The 20,714-nt window shown below is 40.6% G+C and overlaps 1 protein-coding gene across 2 annotated transcripts in view; it reads right to left on the reverse strand.

Moving 5' to 3' along the window:
* Positions 1–20,714, reverse strand: part of Cdh13 (cadherin 13) — a 1,142,761-nt gene that overhangs the window by 25,060 nt on the left and 1,096,987 nt on the right. For both annotated transcript variants that reach the window (XM_005413239.1, XM_013509197.1), the window contains one exon: positions 15,836–15,978. In XM_005413239.1, coding sequence (XP_005413296.1) covers positions 15,836–15,978 — 143 coding nt within the window. The remainder of the gene's footprint in view (positions 1–15,835; positions 15,979–20,714) is intronic.

The raw sequence follows: 20,714 nt of genomic DNA on the forward strand, positions 1-20,714 counted from the left end.
TCAGAAAATCTGGACCATACAAGGCAAATGATCGTATTCATCTCTAAAGATAAAATGCTTGCCAGTATTAAAGGTCATATCTTATTAATCTATAGGATTAAAGGCTTTACACACCAAATCACTTAACTGTAGCCAGCTCTGATTTAGCAAAACAAAAGCTTTCCAGTTATACTGAAATGACATTCTTGGGTAATTCGTAGCCCATTAAAATTGATAACAATTTAAGAAAAGTACCCTGAATAGTCTGTCAGTTAACAAAATATATTTTCCCTTCTAAATCAACTACAAGGTGGGCATTGTAGTATTATTATGAAGCATGGCTGTAGACTTTATTAACTAATTTTGGGGCCCCAAAGAAATAGATCCAAAGGACTCTATTCCTGTTAACCTCAGGTTGCCAGCTCGAGCGTGTCTTTTTACGTGGCTTGATTTTGACCTCAGAGTTTCAGCCTCTAAGAGGTTCCTAAAAGAAAATACTCATGTGGTTCTGTTTTATGTTTATTCCAAACTGAGTCAGCAGAGTGGTGGGTAGCAAGCTATGATGGTGTCACCTCTGCCCTTTCAAGTGGGGACTGCAGGGGGCATGCTTTGCTTTATTTTCTCTGCAGAAATCCCATCACTCTCCTCGGCAGAATTGGTCCATCAGCAGTGAAGGATTGTCCTTTCTTGGGTTAATAAGATGCTGAGAGCCTGTCTGTAGGGTAAGTAGATACCTAGAGAATACACGAATGGCTACAGTGCTCCGGTTGACTAGGTACATGCTCTCTCTGTGGCCCTGCATTCCTAGGTTCTTATTGAAACACAGAAGCACTCATGTATCATAAATACATAGGTTGAAGAATTTTCACAAATCTGAACACACCCATGCAATCCAGCACTAACAGATCAAGAAAGGCACTGAAAAGTAATCTCAGCTATGTTCCATTTCAATCCTAGTTTAATCTTTATATAGATGGACTTTTATATCAGTGGTCTTTTGTTTGCACATTCTTCTGCTCAACATTATGTTTGTGAGATTCATCTGTGTCTTTGTGAATAGCTACAGATCATTCTTTTTCTAATGTTTGTGTACACTACATTGTGTGAATGTACCACAATTTGTTATTCTTCTTTTGCGGTGCATTTGGATAATTTCTTTTTTTTTTTTTTTTTGGTTTTTCTCCGGTACCAGGAACCGAACTCATGACCTTGCGCTTGCCAGGCAGGCGCTTTTGCCACTGAGCTAAATCCCCAGCCCCTGCATTTGGATAATTTCTGACTTGGGGTTCTTAAGGCTAGTGTTGTTATTAACATTCTGGCACTGTGATTTGGAGAACACATTTATTGTCAGCCATATAATATTTAAGTGTGCAATTCTGAGATGCTAGTGTGATATATGTCTACTCAACTTTATTTTTGGTACCAGGAATTGAACTCAGGATCTCATGTTTGCCAGGCAGGTGCTGAGCCACTGAGTTATATCCCTGGTCCCTCTACTCAGTGTTAGTTGATACTCTATTTCCAAAATGGTTGTACCAATTTACACTTTTACTGGGTGTACTATGAGAGTGCTGATTATTTTATATCATAGCCAACACATGATATTTTCCATCTTTTCCTTTCAGCCATTTTATAGAAGCACTACTGTACTGCATTTCATTATATTTCTTTGATTAATTTATATTTAATTTAAACTTGAATAATTTAATTTATATTCTCTTGTTTAATTAAATTGATCATATTTTCATGTATTCAGCGACATTTGTATATCCTCTTTCATGGAAGTATCTGTTCAGTCCCTCAATTATTTGAGTTATGTGTTTTGCTTATAATTGTAGGATTTCTTTGTGTTATAAATGTCTTTTCCTTTGTGAGTCACCTTTTCTTAACAGTCATGTGACAAAATGAAGACATATATATGTATATATGTATATATCTGTATATATGCACATATATGTACATATATATACTCTTTTTTCCTTTTGTAGTCTGTTTTAAAAAATGTGTAGATATTCTTTTTGTCTTTTGTAGTCTCGTGTCTTGTTTTAAAAAAACTTTGCTTAAACCAAGAACATGCATATTCTTGTGTTTTTCTCTAAAAGATGTATTATTTCACCTTCAGTGTTTTGATCTATAATATATTGGAACTGGTTACTAAGCAGGGGATCAGGATATATTGCTTTTTGTATATTTATCCAATTAACCCCACAGTATTTATTAAAAACACCATGCTTTCTTGTTTGCACTGCTGTGTTGTGGTGTCTCTGTCATAATCAGTAACTTATGTATTTGTGAGTTTCTTTCTGAATTTTCTATTTCATTGGACAGCTTTTTCCTATCATTGTGCAAATACCACACAGCTTTAATTATTGTTGTTTTCTAATGGTTCTGAATGTAAACCTCCCAATTTATTCTTTAGATTCTCAAGCTGAGAAAATACAAAATGATGGAGTAATGATCAGCAGCAAAATTCAGCCTCTTTGAGATTCAGAACCCAGAAATCTAGAAAATAACAACTTGGTGAAGAGAAAAAAAATAGATCTGCAGAAATTGGAAAGGAACTGACAGGAAAATTAGGAGCTACAGAGAAGTTGGAGAAATGGACTATAGCCTTGAGACTGCCATACACTGTAAGGGCCTGCAAACCTAAGCATAAACAAAACAAAATAACCCAAAAAGTAATAAAAACATAAGAAGAGAAGACAACAAAATGCTTCCCAAAGCTCTCTGTTTCCCTAAAGCCAAGCCATGGGGAACTGAGGGGGAGGAACCAGAAGCCACACAGCCAAATTATTTGAAAGGATAACACAGAAGATTAAAAAACAGATAAAAAACCTGCTTGGTGGGCTCACAGAAGATACAACAAATAATGGATGTAATACACAAAGCAATCAGGAAGTTTACAGAAGACATTTTAAAAAGCTAGCTGAACTAAACAGAAAGATGCAGAACGTGAATGACCAGGTTAGCAAAGAGGTAGAACCCATGAAAAGGTTCCAAATGAAAATCCGTGAGATTGAAAATCATGCTGAAAATAGGAGCAGTGGACTTTGACAAGTGTCAGGACAGAGTGTCAGGTCTAAAAGACAGTGCCTCCAGTACCAAATTATTCAGAGATACCTTAAAATAACAAAATGACATGAAAAAATGGGTCCAAAAGCTGCTAGATGATGGAAAGACCAATCTAAGATTAATTGGAATAAATGAAAAATCAGAAGACACCATAAATGGCATAAACAACCTGTTTACAGAAATAATAGCAGAAAACTCCCCAAATACAGGGAAAGAGTTAAACATGCAGTAAGTGAGGTATATAGAACCTCAAATAACCATGATCAAAAGATAACCTCTGCACAACACATAAAAGTCAATATTCCAGATGTCCAATACGGGGACAGAATCTTAAAAGCTGTTAGAGAAAAGCAAAAAACCTTTTATAAAAGGAAGCCCATTAGGATTATAGCAGACACCTCAACACAAACATTAAAGGCCAGGAGAGCTTGAAGTATTTCCAGCTCAAAAAGAAAACAACTTTCAACCCAGACATATATATCCTGAAAAACTATTTTTACAAATGATGGAGAAAAAGAAATAAGAGAACCTAAAGTAATTCATGACCACTGCACCAGCATTCCAAAAAAATTATTAAGGATATGCTAGAAAGAGACAATGAAGCCAAATATGGCAAAAAATCAAATAGAATGAATATACCAGGCAGGGTGAACAGTGAAGCAGTAGGGGTATAAAGGGAAAATAATGCAATGACAGGAAGAAGTCAATACCTTTCAGTAATAACTCTTAATGTGAATGGCCTTAATCCCCCAATCAAAAGACAGAGTGGCTCAAGAAACAAAATCCAATGATAGTCTATATACAAGAAACACATTTAATTCAAAAATATATTTGCTGATTAAAAACCAAAGGATAGAAAACAATATTCCTTGCAAGGGGAACTAGAAAAGCAAAAGTAGGAATAGCTATCCTAATTTCAGACAAAGTAGACTTCAAGCCATAACTGATCAGAAGAGGCAAAGACATATTAACATATTGGTTAAGGAATAGATACTATAAGCACATGTGCACCAAGTACTGGCACACCCAACTTCCTCAAGCAAGTACTATTGGACATTAAATAACCAGATAAACACAATTATATTGAGGGACCTCAATACCTCACTGTCACAAATAGATAGATCAAGTAGACAAAAAAAATCAATGAAGAAATATCAGAGTTTAACCAAGCCTTTGAACAAATGAACTTACAGAACTCTACAAAGTGTTCTACACCACCACCACCACCAAAACAACAGCAGCAGCAACAGAAAACATACTCTTTTCAACAGCACATGAGACTTTCTTCAAAATAGCCCATATTATGCAAAGTATACTAATTGCAACAGCATCAAAATTATCTCGTGCATATTATTAAATCATAGTGTATTGAAATTGAAAATCATTGGCAGAAAACACCCACAGAAATTATTGAAACTTATGGAAATTAAACAATATCTTCCTGAATAACTGAGGGGTCACACAAGACATCAAAGAAGAAATCAGATAATTCCTAGAATCAAACAATGCCAATGCATCATACCAGATTCTATGGGACACAATGAGATCGGCTCTAAGCAGGAAGTTTATAGCTGTGACTGCCCATCAGAAACAAAGAGGAAGTCCAAGTGAATAACCTAATGATGCACCTCAAGGTCCTAGAAAAACAAGAGCAATCCAAATGCAAAGCTATCACAAGAAAGGAAATTATAAAAATTAGAGCAGAAATTAATGAAACTGAGACTAAAAATAAAGAGCCAATGAATTGAAGATCTGGTTCTTTGAGATAATAAAATAGAAAAACACCTAGTCGGCCTTATAAAAAAAGAAAAAAAATATAAATTGATGTAATTAGAAATGAGAAAGGTGAAATCAAAAGACATTGGTGAAATACAGAAGATTATTATATTAGTAACTACTTTGAGAACCTGTACTTTAATAACTTGGAGAATTTAGAAGAAATTGATTGATAGATTCCTAGATACACATAAACTGCCAAAGCAGAACCAAGAAAATGTAAAATCCCTGACCAACCCAATATTAGACAATGAAATTGAAGAAGTAATAACCTCTCATCTAAGAAAAACGCACATCTTATAGATTTACTCCCAAATTCTTTAAGAACTTTAGGGAAGATCTAATAACAATACTCCTCAAACTCTTTAATGAGGGAAACAGTACTCCCAAAGTCATTCCTGGAAGCTAGCATTCCCTTGATTGTCAAACCAGAAAAGAACACAACAAAAATGAACATAGATGCAGAAATCCTCAGCAAGATAATGGCAAACACAATACAAGATATCACTGAAAAGATCATACATCATATCCAAGAAAGACTCATCTCAGGGATGCAGAGATGGTCCAATATATGCAAATCAATAAGTGTGATATATCACATAAACAGGATCAAGCACAAAAATCACATGGCAACCTCAACTGATGCAGAAAAGGCCTTTGACAATCCAATCTGAACAGAACCCCAACTGTATATGAAAAATACCAAGAATCCACAAATAAGATAATTTCCAGTTAAAAAGCCACTACACAGCAAAGGAAATAACTCACAGAGTGAAGAGACAGCCCACAGAATGATAAAGAAGCGTTTGACTGCTTTTCCTTGCCAAAAGGACTAATATCCAGAATACATAAATAATTCAAAACAACTAGACCCCCTCAAATAAAAGGCCCAATAACAAATGGGCCACTTAAATGAATAGACACTTCTCAGAAGAAGAAATACAAATTTCCTGTAATGCACACAAAAAAGTTCAACATCACTGATCATTACAGAAATGCAAATTAAAACAACATTGAGATTCCATCTTACTCCAAAAAGAATGGCTAACATCAGGAAATCAAATAACAAATGCTGGTGAAGTCGTAGGGAAAAGGAACCCTTCTACACTGCTGGTGGGGATGTAAACTAGTGCAATCACTATGGAAATCAGTAAGGGGATTCCTCAAAACATTAAAAGTAGAAATTCCATTTGACCCAGTTATTCCCCTTCTAGATATCTGCCTGAAAGAGTTAAAGACATCATATTACAGTGCTACATGCATGCTCAGGCTTATAGCAGCACAATTCACAAGAGCTAAATCTTGGAATCAGCCTGTATGTCCATCAACAGATGAATGAATAAAGAAAGCAGTATTCATACACAATGGAGCACTACTGTGCCATGAAGAAAGATAAACTTGGGTTATTTGTAGGAAATGGATGCACCTTGAGACAGTAATGTTAAATGAAATAAATTAGATACACAAGCTTAAATATCACAGGATTTCTCTTATGTGAGAAAGCCAAAGTATGTGTGTGTGTATATATATATATATATACACACATATATATATATAAAGGGGAATATATATATAAAGGGGAATAACTGGGTCAAATGGAATTTCTACTTTTAAATATTCCTATATATATATATATATTCCAATATATATATATATATATTAAAGATAAAGAACAAAAACACATTAACAAACAGACATAAACAAAACAACACCCAATAGAAGCAATACAGAGTTTCAGACAAGGTGGTAGAAAATTGACAATACATATTGTATTATATATTGTTATCTTCAAATTGGTTACTCAGTTAAAAAATACAGGCATTTAAGATTGATCAAACTGGGGCTGGGGATTTAGCTCAGTGGCACAGCGCCTGCCTGGCAAGTGCAAAGTCATGAGTTCGGTTTCTGGTACTGGCAAAAAACCAAAAGAAAAAAAAAAAACGTTGATCAAACAATTAAACATTAACTGTTCCTTTCAATAAAGCAATAGAAGTTGGTAGTACAATTCTCTCAGTCATCCTGTGTGTGTGTATACATACATATTTTCCCTTCTTTCTCTTTCTCTTTTCCCTCATCCCAGTTGTTCCCTCCCTTTGAAAAGTTTCTTTCCCTAGAAAGGCAAAATATAAATAAAGAGCAAAACATAAGATAGATAATAGGTAATAGGGAGATAGATTTTTTTTTGCAAATGGGGAGGGGACCAAGAGATAGTGAAAAGAGGGAGAGAAGGGAAGGTAAAGAGCTAAAAAGAACTAGGGTGAGTTACATAGGTGTACCTGCTCTCCATGAAGAATCTGATCATTATGCATTACAAACATGTACTTATAAAAATACTGCAATAATAAAAATTTTAAAAAGATTGTCTTGGGCACTTTTAGCCCTTTGTATTCCAACATAACTTCTACAGTTAGCATATCAGTGCCTGTTTCTCCCCACCTTCTAAAATATTCTAGGATTCTGCTGGGTATCGTGTGGCATTCCTCAGGTGGGTGGTGGCGAACCTGTCACACATGCCACAGCAGGCGTGCAGAGCCCTCTCTACTGGAATGTGAGCCAAGGGTATGAGTTGTTTTTTCTAAACTAAAATCTCAGCATGTAGGTTTAATTGCAGTGATGGCATTTTGTGATAAGTAAGTGGGTTTCGGGCAGTCAGTCTCTAAAAGGTTCACCATCACTGCCTTAGGCCAGTTTGCGGAGAACTGACATTTCAACAGAACTGAGCCTTCCAATCCATGAATATGGTAGATCTCCCTATTTATGGTATTGAGGCTTTACCACAAAAAATTCTCTTAAGAAGTCATTTGTAGTTTTCCAGGAGAACTTGGACAACTTTCTTTAAACTTATACCTTGCTATTTGAGGGTTTTTTTTGGTGTATCTTGTAAATGGTATCTTTTAAAAATTTCATTTTCCAAATGTTTGTTGCTGGGGTATAGAATACAGTTTATTTTGTATACTAATCTTATGTCTGATAACTTTACTAAATTTATTACATTTTTCTGAATATTCTTTTAGATTAAATGGTACACAGGAATACCATTTGCAAATAAAAGAGCTTTACTTCTTTTAATTCCAAAGCCTCATTTTTTTTTCCTGCTCTGATGAGGCCTGATCTCAGGGAAACGTTTTTAGTATTTCACCATCAAGCAAGATGCTTATTGAAGCAATACCTCCTTCTCTAAAGCCTTATCAGATTAAGGAAGGTTCTGAGCTTGCTAAAAGTTTTTTTTTTTTTTTTTTTTTTGTTTAAATCATGAATTGATTTACAATGTTTTCATATGCAAGTACTAAGATGATGATATTTTGTTGGGTTCATTTATATTTTGTTAAGGATTTTAAAATGTATTCTCATGAGCCTTCTTGTAAGATTTTGTGGGTTTTAGATAAAATCTGGTTTCATGAAAAGAGTTTCTAAGTGTTTCTTCTATTTTATTTCTGGAAGAGTTTATACAAGTTTGGTGCTTTTCCTTTTTAAATATTTGGAAACATGTAATGAAGCCATCTGGACCTTTAGTTTTCTTTGTGAAAATCTTAGAGATTTTGCTTTTCATAAATATTGGGCAATTTAAAATTATGCTCTTTCTTTTTAGGTCACTTTTGATATATTTAAATCTTTGAGAAATTTGTCTATTCCATCTGAACTGTCAAATTTATAGCATAAAATTGTTCATAATACTCTGACTTTTTGATGTCCATAGTCATTTTCCCCTTTTAATTTCTGATATTGCTAGTATTTCTTTTTCTTTTTTGTCTTTATGAGTTTACCGATTCTATTACATATTTTTCTAGTACCGGGGATCGAACCCAGGGCCTTCACATTGAGTTTCATCCCCAGCCCTTTTCAACTTTTGTTTTTTTGAGACAGGTTCTCAATAAATCACTGAGCTGTCTAGGGTGGGCTTAAACTTGAGATCTTCCTGTATCAGCTTTCCAGAGTGCTGGGCTTACAGGCATGCACTGACATGCCCAACTTGAGTTTCTACCTGAGCACTATTAGTGTGGTGCAACATACAAGCTTTGATATTTCACATTTTCTTTATTTTTTCCATAATATTTTTATTTAACATTCTTTTTGAGTGCGAATTATTACAAGTGCATAGTTGTATTTTCAGGCTGTTGAGATGTTTCTAGTTATATTTTAATATTAATTTCTACCTTAATTCCATTGTAACTGTAAGACATACTCTAAGTGATAGGTGTGGGAATTTTCTTTATATTTGCATGTGAACAACTTTGGTGAATTATTTTCTTGTGGATTTGAAAAGAATGTATTCAGTTGTTCAGTTCAGAGTTCTATATGTTAGTTGACTGAGTTTATTCATCATGCTGTTGAAATGTTCTCTATCTTTACTTCTTGTTTCATCTCTCAGCTAATGCAAGATATATGCTAAAGGATCTCACCATGGTAGTGGATTTGTTTTCTTCTCGTTTTTGCTTTCTCTGTTCTATATATTTTGAACTTGTGTTGTTTGGTGCATATAGATTTAGGATTGTGGATTATGATATCTCCCATTAGATTAGTCCTTTTTATCATTATGAAAGGGGCCTTTTACCTCTTTCTGTGTTTCTTTTGTTAAAATGTACTTTCATGGTTTTTGTTTCAGGTATGCAGTATTATCAAAGACTATTTTTGTTTTCTACATTCATTCTTTGTTCTTTTATTTAAAGTGTGTCTAGTGTACATAGGTAGCATGTAGTATGCTGACTTTTAAACTCAGTCTGATAATCTTACTTGAAGTATTTAACCATTTGCATTTAATTAGGGGATAATTAGGTTTATACTTATTATATTTCTGTGTGGCTCATTAAAAATGTTCTGTGTCCATCCTTTCTTTGTTAACCACAACTCCCTTCATTAATTTGTTAGTTTTGTATGCTTTTTCTATTTTTATTTTGTGTGGTTACTCTAGGGTTACAATAGACATATTTGACTTATTATAGTCTGATACAAGGTATTAATTTAACCACATCTCCAGTGCTGCAGACCTGTTTTAACTATCCTTACTGGCCCTCACCTTTTGTGTTATTGTTATCATATATTTTAGTTCTATAAGTATTTTTACTCCTCATGCCATCATAATTATTGGCTTATGCATATTTTACCTTTCCATTTTTTTTTTTTGTGCTTCCTGTACTTCCACATCGCTCTGGGATCATCTTCCCTTTTCCTGAAATATTCTCTTAACAATACATTTCCTCCTTTGTTTCTGTTTGTCCACAAGAGTCTTCAACTTACCTTCATTCTGAAGGAAAAACTTGAAACCTATGGGAGTCTAGGATGGGAGATGCTATACTTTGGATCTGGAAGGTCCTCCAGGGTCTGTGTGTCAAAGGCTTGGTCCCCAGGGTGGCAGTTATGGGGGAGATGATGAGACCTTTAGAAGTGAGGCCTGGTAGGAGGACCTCAGGTCACTGGGGTGTGCCCTCAGAGGGGACACTGGACACCTGGACTTCCACTTCCTGTCTTTGCTCCCTGGCTGTTGATGTGCATGTTTTTGCCTGGCCATGTAACCCAGGTCTGATGTCCTTGCTTGCCACATGCCCCTAACCAACCGGCCATGATGGGAGCTAGCAAAACTGTGAACCATTTTCTCTTTAATAGTTACTTCTGTCAATTGTGCTATAGTGATGGAAGCGAACACAGCAGGTATTTTCAATGTGCTTAGAAGGCTGTTATGCCATTGCTGGACCCCATTATTTCCATGTAGAAGTCAATTATTGGTCATATGGTGTTCCTTTGGGGGTAAAGGTCTGTTTGTTTGTTTATTTTTGGTGTTGCTGGGTTAGAACCCTGAGATGTGGTAGAGCTGTGATTGGTAAGCAGGCAGTCCACTGCTGAGCCATACCTGCAGCTCTAAGCCCCTACTTTGTTCTCAGCCTGCTTTCTACCATTTTCTTGGAGTTTGATTTTCATCAGTTTGTTGATGATGGCCTGAAATGTGTTTTCCTTTGTTGATCCTATTTGTGCATTGGGGACCTTCTTAAATTAACAAGTGGATGTCTTTCCCTCGGGTTTAGAGAATTTCTAGATTTATTTTTTATTTTTTGTGGTCCCAGGGATCGAACTCATGACCTTGCGCTTGCCAGGCAGGCACTTATGCCACTGAGCTATATCCCCAGCCCCTGAATTTCTAGATTTATATCTTCAAAAGTTTTGTTCTGTTCCATTTTCTGGGATTTAAATTTCTGGGATTTAAATTTCACACGTGTCCCTCTGTCTCTTATGTTATTTTTCTCTCTGTGCCTCACTTTGAGTGTTTTTTTGTGATTTATATTCCAGATCACAAATCATGTGTTCAAATGTTAAATTTACCTGTTGAGTTCTCAACATCAGATGTATGTGTCTTAGGAATATCCATTTGATTCCTTCTTATAGATTCCAGATTTGTGGTGTTTTCCCCTTTGCTTTAACCTGTGCTTTATTCCACTTCCTTGATCCTGTTAAGTGAAGTTATTTTAAAGCCCTTGTATGCTAACTCAAATATCTGGACCCTTGTATTTTCTTGTTGATCGTCAGTTACACATATTTGTTTTTCTTTTTCTTTTTGGTACCCGGAATTGAACTCAGGACCTTGTGCTTGCCAGGCAGATGCTGTGCAACTGAGCTAAATCGCAGCCCCATACTTGTTTTCCTAAAGGTGTAGTGAGTTTTTAAATTGTAAATCTGGGGTAATGTATAAACGCGGCTCCGGGTAGTTGTTCTGCTGTGCGCTTCCCCTTCTCTGGGTCAACCAGATACGTTGAGGACTGACTGTAACAATTCAGTGTGAGGCTAGGGTGGGTCGGTGGACTGCACGCTTAGTGAGGCCCGCTCAACTTCGGCACACCCTTGTTGCTCGGCAAGGCCCTCATGGAGCCTGAGAGCCTTGAGCATTTCAATGCGGAGACTCAGCGTGTCCTGAAGCTGCATCTGGTCCTGTTCCCCGCTCCATGCCTTATACCTTCAGAATCTGGCAGGTGTCTAATGAGAGAACAGCTGTGTGTGTGAAGAGAGCTTGGTTCCTCTGGTTGTTTTGTCTCCTGTGAGACTCCAGGAGACGTCCCTTTGTCTTTTGAAAAGTATTTCTCCATGGCGGATAGGGGTGACAACCTGTGTTTGAAGCCCTGCAATTTTCCATTTTGTCACCCCAGCTCAGCTGACTCCTGCAAGCCTTTCTGATGTCTTTTCTCCCTCCACAGGTCTCTGCCTGGGCCAACCTGACTCTCACTCAGAACCAGGAGATGGCCCTAGAGGAAAACACTGGCTGGTTGTGTTGTAGTTTTTGGAGTGGTTCTTCTCCTGAGTATTTTAGCTTATTTAAGCTTCACTTCTTTTATGGTTCTCTGATGTCTTTAGGGCAATTAAGTTTTTTTTTTTTTTTCGTATTTTCTGATTTTTGTAAGTTACCTGGATTTACCCAGTTTTGCAGTGGGGGTGTTGATTTACTACATCCTACCTCGAAGCTTCTCGACCTTCCAGTGTATCAGCATGTTTTTGTACAAATGCCCGAATGACTCCTTGATTGGTGAAAATCAACCTAAGAGATTTAGCTTTCCTCATGCTGAATGACAAAAGCTCTTATTCTTCCATCAAACAAATTGAATTTCTATAAAATTAATAAAAACAAATGCTCCCTTTGGATAAAGATGAAGCATCAGTTAGTACTATTAACTCTGATCTAATAAATAAGTGTTGGTCTCTCCTGGTTAAACATAATACAAAGAGATACAGTGAGCGACAAAAAGGAGTCTTTAAACAAAAGTTAGTCTGATTTATGTGCTTTTGGAAGTTTATGATCTTTTTACTCCAAGTCTTTTGGGCCTTGTTCAAGATTATTATTCCTAGCGATGGTTCTGTATATTAATTAATGACAACCTGTTTTCTCCTTACATCTTTAGGAACATTTTAGTCCTCTGGAAATATCTGTGATACCAGATTTTGAACTTCTTTATCCGATGTGAGTATTAAGAGAGGCTGTTTCTCTTGGGTCATGGGAGGATTATTGCCAGCTTTACTCTTTCCTTTCTGGAACCCCCATTGGGGTGGGATTAACATTTTGCAAGCTGTTAATATGGCTTTTGGTGGGGGGTCTGGAGGGCATGGCACTTCACCTCCTCATTTCTCTCAACAATGCCATAAGTAGGAATTATCCTCCTCACTTTGCAGAAGCAGGGACAGAGCCTCAGAGTGGATAAGCAGCTTTTGCAGTCACACTGCCAGGCAGCTCATGTGGGGAACACACTGAGAACACCCGAGACCCAGTTTCCTCCACAGAAATGCTTGACTGCAATGTGTCCTTAGGTCCTGACTATGTTGTAAGACAAATCAGATAGCTAGCAACTGTCATGGTGGAACTTAAACCCATTTGCTGCTTCCAGATAGAAATTTTAAAGGACACTAAGGGTGTAAGAAACCAAAGATAGGAAATGATGTCCTAAGAGAAACATTTTTCCTTCCTTTTTTGTGGTACTGGGATCAAACCCAGGGCCTTGTGCCTGAGAAGCATGAGCTCTACCACTGAGCACCAGACCCCGTCCTGGAAGATAATACCCTAAAGATAGGACTTGAGAAAGTCAGTTGAACTGTCTGTCGGTTTCCTAAGCTGCAGATTGTGCATTAGTTCTCCACGATATTTGTAGTCAAGATGCACACACACAAAGAGTGGCATAACTGATCTTTGCATATGTGGAAAGAAGGCAAGAATTTCTGGCAAGAACAAGAGTGTTCTGTATTTCCTGGTTTTTTTTTTATTAATAATTATACATACTATTTCATAAGACAATGAGAATTAGATTGTGCTCAACCTTCCCTCAAGGCATTCTTAACTGAGAAGTTTCTCTGTGAGTACAGAACTGAAATCTGTAGTACAGAACCTGAAATCACTTATGGAGCTGATCTATAACTGACATTCCTTATTTATTCATCATTTGAAGCATTCTTGGCTAATTGTCATCCACTGTTGATGGCTTTAGCCATTGTGTGCAGACCTATTCCTTCTGGAGGCGTCTCTGTTTCAAAGGTTGCCATCTCTTTTGTATTGGTGTCTCCCAAAGCAAGATCCCCTCTCCTCTATTCTGACCCTACGCTGCCAACTTCTCATGGAACAATATCTCAACGTCTACCCCCAGATCAAGATGGGTGTAATGCTCTGACACTAGCTCTAGTTCCTGTCCACGGACTGATCATTCCTGATTTACGCACTAGACACCTTAAAGCGATCTTTCTCTAACTCGATTCCAGCATGGGTTCTTTACAAAGCTTGTTTCTTTACTTCCAATGCCATCTACCTTCACCCTTCTGCCAACCAAGGTACTGTGCCCTCTAACTCAGACACCTGCTGTGGTTTTCAACATATTTCCAGCTGTCGATGCTGCACCCAAACTAGACTCATTGCCTTGGTCCTTGCTTCTCTTACCTGGATTTCTCCTACAGCTGTCTAATGCCTCCCAACTCATATGTTGCCGTACTTGGATCCCTTTTTACATTGCCATGGGAGTTGTCTTTCTAAAGCTCAGTTCGTTCTGAAGCCAAATGGGTGACCTAATCAAGTCTGACTCCTTGGCAGAGCATCCAGAGCATTTCATGGCTGATTTCCCCATCTGGTCCACAGCTATGTGAGGGTCAGGTTCTGGGACACATGTTGAGCATTTACTGCCACACCCAGATCCAACTTAGTCTGCTGCCTTCTCAGCTCTCCACGCTCATCTTTGCATACTACTGTACCATCTATCGTGCTGTCTGCCTTACTAGCTTGCAGTCATACTGGCCAACTTGCTGACTTCCTGTATGTTCTTTCCAGGTATTAGAATGTCCTGCATTTTATCAGTGTATCCACTATTCAGTTTAGATATCCACTCTCTCTGAAGTCTCTCTCCCAACACCACTTCTCAGGGTGGACGAGGGGCTCCTCTGGGTTTGGCCTCATCAGAATAGGTGTGATGTTCCACTGTGGTTTTCTGGTTACTTGATTAAGTCAGGGGCCAAGTGACCACAAGGACTCCCCACATATGTGATTACCCAGCATAGGGAGACTGGGCCCTGGAGACCTTAGTTCACGCCTTACTGCTGAGTACGATGATGAATACCTATAAATACTTACCTTGAGACATAAAGACCAAAACTGACTCTGTAGCTATAAGCACTTTGCTTTTAGGAATGGTAGGGAGAATGAAACTTCTTGCACATTTGACATAGCAGATATCTCAGCTTAACATTGTCCAAAACTCCCCTCTGAACACTCGTCTGAATTAATGGCAAATCCCTGAACTCTGTATTCACACTATAGAGGACATTTCTAGAACCAGAGCCTTTTTAAAACCCACCCCTGTAATTGTTCCAAGCCCCTGAATTACTAGGAGTCTCCTAAGAGGGCTCCCCTTCTGCCGTGGTTCCCTGCAGTCTGGTCTCAGAGCAGAGGATGCCCGTGGCACTTTGAACTCTGCTTGCTTTCTGCATCAGCATGCCAGCCCCAGGAAGACAGGTTTTAGCTGGTTTGCTCTGGTCTTCCCAGCATCTAAAGCAGGGACCGGCACCTGGCCGTTGCATTATTAGGTTTTGAATGAACAGCAGGCGTTGTGTTGTTATGAAGCAGCTTCCATGTCTTTCCATGGAAACATCTCTTAATAAGATAAAAGCCAGGGGGCAATTCAATGGTCAGGGTCAGTGGTGTCCTGTGGGACTTTCCTTCAGCTTGTATCACATCACAGAGCTCTCTGTTCCAATGAGAACATGGCTCTAATGTGAAAGCCACCAGCCTGGCTTCCTAGCTGGGTGCCCGCACAGGTAGAGAACAGGGAGCTCACTGCTCTGACCCCTACCTGGACATGTTCATCTTTTCACAGAGACCCAAGAATTCCCAGACTGCGATACTACTAACTCAGGATTTATGTTTATATATTTGCTTCCCTGGTCCCATTCGCTTCTATTCTCCCCAATAACACCATATGGTGTGCCAGAAAATATGTAGAAATATAAAAATATATTTGTAACTGAAATGCGTACCCTCGATCGTCTTTTTCAAAGTACTCACCACTGTCGATCGCCAGGAAGAGGGCCGTGTACACGCTGTTGTGGACGAAGGGGGACTCGCGGTCCAGCACAGCAGCGGTGTCAACAGTCCCATTGATGGGGTTAATATTCAGCCAGCCTGCTGGATCCTTGTAAACAGAATACCTGGAAAAAAACAACCCCAAACTATGTCAGACTGCATTTAAATTAGAGACAAACAATGTTTATTGAGTCTGGGGCACCCTTACCTATGCTAGGGTCCGGGCCGTGCTTAACACAAACGCTAAACATTACTACAGTCTCAGTTCTCATTTGGAGAGTGACAGCTGACCGTCCACCTGAGCCTGCTCTGTGTTGAAGGGTCTGCACATGTGCCCCCTTTCCTCTCTCCTCAGGACAAGCCTACGCGGAGGATGAGGCTGAGTCTCAGCCCATCTCTTTGGTCCAGTCTGGTTTCTCTTACATCTTGAATGCACCCTGTATGCAGACTAAGTAGGGGAAGCGCTGGGGTGAAGGCGTAGGCTGGGAGGATACTTGGAAACATCACCTCTGATTGAGGGTAGCCCTGGGGACTGCACAGGGAACGCAACATCTGTTTTTTTTTTTTTTTTTTTTTTTTTGGTTTTTCTCTGGTACCGGGAACCAAACTCATGACCTTGCGCTTGCCAGGCAGGCGCTTTTGCCGCTGAGCTAAATCCCCAGCCCCTCGGGAACGCAACATCTGAATCGAGACAGGAGGAATTGAGTTGCGGTGCTGTCAGAGTGAGGGGTGAACAGCATGAGTTAACTCCTGGAGAGACACTAGGGTGCCACTTTCACAAGGGCAAGGACGTGTGTTTGTTCATAGTCATAACTCCAGTTCCTAGAGCACTGCTTAGCACGTACATGACACTCAGTAGATACTTCCTGAATCAGTGCAGGTGCAGGATTGGATACAGACACTGCGGCCTTGAACATAGCTTCTTCAAGGGGAATGGAAAGTAAAGAAGTTTGGAGAAGCAGAGGAGGCCAAATTACAAAGAACTGAAGCTTTATTATAAAGGGATTGGACTCTGGATAACAGGAAGCCATCAAAAGGTTTAAAAATGTTACATTTTTTTGAGGTTGTTGTGAAAGTAATACATGCTCTTTGTTCAAGTTGAAACCACAGAAAGAGGCATAAAGTAACAGTGAAAGTCTTCTCTGGCAGGCAGCCTTTAACTGAAAGGCTCAGCTCTCACCGGTCTGGGAGGCTTGAGTACCAATGTGCCCTTGTGGTAGAAGCCAGAGAGATGCAAGTTCCTGCTTTCCTACCATTCCCCACCTCCCTGGAGAGACACAGACACGCACAGCTCACTGGTTTGCTAAGATGCCCAAAGTGGATCATCTTCGCCCTGTATGGCTAGCTTTGGTTCTAAGGATGTTTAAAACTTGACTTAACCAACAGGATTACAAATCTCCAGTGAAGAGCTTATGAAAAATTCCCACCCTAGTCCTCACAGTGGAAAGAGTACCCACGTCCTCATCCCAGAGCTTGTCAGTGTTCCCACTTAGGGCAACGACTTCGCATATCTGATAGAAGATCGTGAGATGGGAGGCTTTTGGCTTCCCTGGGCTCTGTGGGTGCTGAATGCAATCACAGGTGTCCTTATAAGAGGACAGCAGAGATATTTGAGACACATAGAGGAGAAGGCCCCATGACCCTGAAGGCAGAGACTAGACTGGTCTAGCCACAGGCCAGGGGCTTCTGCAGCCAGGAGAAGCTGGAAGAGGTGGAACAGATTCTCCCCTTGAGCTTTTGGAGATAGTGTGGCCTGACTGACACCTTGCTTGACCTGGTGAGACTGATTTTGGACTTCTGGCCTCCGGAACTGTGGGAGAATGCATTTCCGACAACCAAGTTTGCAGCGGTTTGTTAAGGTTGCATCATTAAATGATCTCAGTGGGTATAACATCCCCATTTACAGATGAAGAAACTGAGGCACAGATTACACAGCTGCTCAAGTCACAGAGTCAGGATGTGGGCCCTGGGTGGTCTGATCTCAGAGCCTCCATTCTGAACTCCATATTAGCCTACCTCCCACCACCTTACTTGCTCAAGGTGCTGGTCAGAAGATAGTTTTTTAGAAGTTGATGCTGAATTTAAAGAAGACACTGACTTGAGGAAAAGCTGCCTCTGATTACAGAATGAGGATGAGACTGTGTGATGGGAGATTGCTCAGGGGGAGGAGTTCTCAGAAGTGCAGGGGAGGGAGCCGCAGTGGTCCCTGCTCATGACTTGGAGGGGATCTTGGGGGCTGCGATGTGACTGCCTCTTGGGAGGCCGTGGTCAGTGGAAGCAGCGATGGTCCACCTGGTTGTCAAGAGTGGGAACCAGGGATGAGAAAGGTTGGACTATCAATGGGGAGGGGTGTGTCTCCAGTGGCCATGAACCACCTGGCATCCCAGGGCAGGTGACACTTTACCCGAGGCCCTGGCCTGACCACCAGAGACCTTCACTCCCTCCAGCACTGGCAGCCAGGCTAGTGGCCTGGGGTCTTCCCAAGGGGATGCGCCACAGCAGCATGGTCGTGCTGACCCGTAGAGAGGCTCTGTGGCTTTGTACCCATCTCTCTAGCATGGGAGAGACATGAACTGAACTGTCCTGGCAAGGTCCTGCGGCTCCCTGGAAAGTGCCTGGTCTTGTCTTTCTCATGCAGCTGCGGGGGCATGGTGCCTTTCAACAGCCACCATCCTGAGGGCAGCCACCAGCATCTCATTGTGCCATGCATCAGGCACAGTCCCTGGGTCCAGATGCTGCTTTGGCAGTCCTTGCTCCAAGCCTGCGGGGTCAGTGATATGTGTACTTCCCTCTTACTGATGAGCAGGACACTGAGCAGGACCCTGTGGTGCTGCAGGTCGGGCCACCATGTCAGGGGCTCACTGGGGCAGCAGCCAGTGTGTCCTCTTTTCCCGGTCTCGCACCGTACCTGGGCTGTTTCGTAAATAGCCAGCCTGGCGGAGCCCTGTGAACAGCATCTGCAGCTGCCGCAGTGCAGGGACAGATGCAGAGAGCATGGGGTCCCGCGGGGCAGCCCACCCCCTTACTGCCTCAATTATCATCTCAATAATTTTTAAAAACAGAAGAGACACACTGCTCCTGAGAAGCAGCTGCTTTAAGAACACCAGGCTTTCATTTCAATAGTAATTTACACTTCCACTTGGCAAGCTCCCACTATTTTTCAAGACCCCACTCAAATGTCTTCTCTTTGTCACCCTGTGCGACTTCCCAGGTAGAATTAATCACCCTCCACTAGGTCCTCGCTGAGCACACGCATAAATTCAAATTCTGGCTAGAGCATAATATGAGCCTTATGGATCTGCCAACTTTGCTGAACTCTAAATTCCTTGGTGTCAAGATGAAGTAAACGTTGGCTAAAATAAGCAAAGAATGCTTACTTTGCCTGGCTCAGTGCTGAGCTGTATGTGTGCTACTACATTCGTTTTCATGACCCACAACAACCTGATGAAGTGGGTACCGTCGTTGTTTTAAAGGTGAGGTAACCAAACATCAGAGAGGCTTAGCCACTTGCCAAAAGCAGCCCAGCTCAGGGCTGGTGGAGCTGGAGCTCAGCACAGATGTGTGGGGTTGCAGGGACCAGACCTTGGCCAGCGTGCAGTATATGCCTTGTGCCGTGGCCGGGTGAGTGGATGGCCTGACACACGGTGGAGGCCCAGGGAAGGCTTACTGCATCTTTTCACTTTCAGTTGGAAACATCCTGGAAAGGGAAAATGCAAAGAAAGGTGACCTTTGTTTCCCAGTTTATCAGGTAACAGGGTCATAAGTGAACCAGGGATGATTTGTGGTGGTTCAATAGATTTGAAATAATGAAAAATTTAAATGGACCATATTTTATGCCCTGATTATTCAAAGTAGTTTTCATATTGGTGTGCAAGCAGTGCTCTTGATTTCTCACTCTGTTACTTCTTCGTTTGTTTGTTTGTCTTATGATGCTACAGTTTTGCAGCACAATCAATGTGTCTGCTTCCTCTCTTGAATAAAGTGTCATTATGTTCAGATCAGTGCCGGGACTGGAATGTGGATGCTACACTCTGACAGCACCATCCTGGCCACTTATGCTTGTGCATGTCACAGTCACTATTTTTCTTCCTTAAAAAATAGCCAGGTACCCATAGCTCTGCTATGTGTGTGACTCAGGACCATTCAAGTTTGCTTTTTTCTCTCTCTTTTTTTTAATTTGGTACCTCTTCTGGAGGACACCGAGCAGAGGTGTCCTTGACCACAGGTGCCCTCGAAGCCCACCCTGCTGCCCCTCCTCAGAACCACACCCCCAGGCACAAGGGCAGAGGGTCTCCAGGGCTGAGTGTGCCCAGCGCCATGCTGGCTCGCACTACACACTGGTCCAAGCTAAGAGCTGGGGGGCTCTGAATAGCAGGTGCGTCCTTCCTGACCTGGAGGGGACCAGGGCTCAAGCCCACAGCCAGCCTGCTCTTCTGCTGCCCAGCTTTTGAATACTTTTGTCAAATCAGCCTTTTTGACCAACTGGCTGGGCACACTATGTAAATTTCTGACATTTTCAAAGCTGTCTTTTTAATAAGCTTTTCAGTATAAAAATACCAGTGTGCAAGATATGTTCTGTGCTTTTAGGCCTGAAAATGTATATGCCTTATTAAATTGGAATTTCTGGGCGATTTATCTATAATGTGAACTTTGCTGGTTACAGGAGAGGAAAAATCAAATTAAAAACTGAGCTCATTTCAGTCTGTAATGCAAATTCACAGAGCTGCTCAGAGTCTTGCCGGGACCCGGCCTTGCCTGGTCGCTTGTGTTGGGAGGGGTGGGGCAGACTGATGGGCAGGATCCTTAGGCACCTTCCTCCTTGCTGAGACACAGTGCCTGACACCCACAACGTAATCAAGTC

Source organism: Chinchilla lanigera, unplaced genomic scaffold (assembly GCF_000276665.1).
Source record: "Chinchilla lanigera isolate Chin_1 unplaced genomic scaffold, ChiLan1.0 scaffold00163, whole genome shotgun sequence".
In the NCBI taxonomy this organism is placed as follows: domain Eukaryota; kingdom Metazoa; phylum Chordata; class Mammalia; order Rodentia; family Chinchillidae; genus Chinchilla; species Chinchilla lanigera.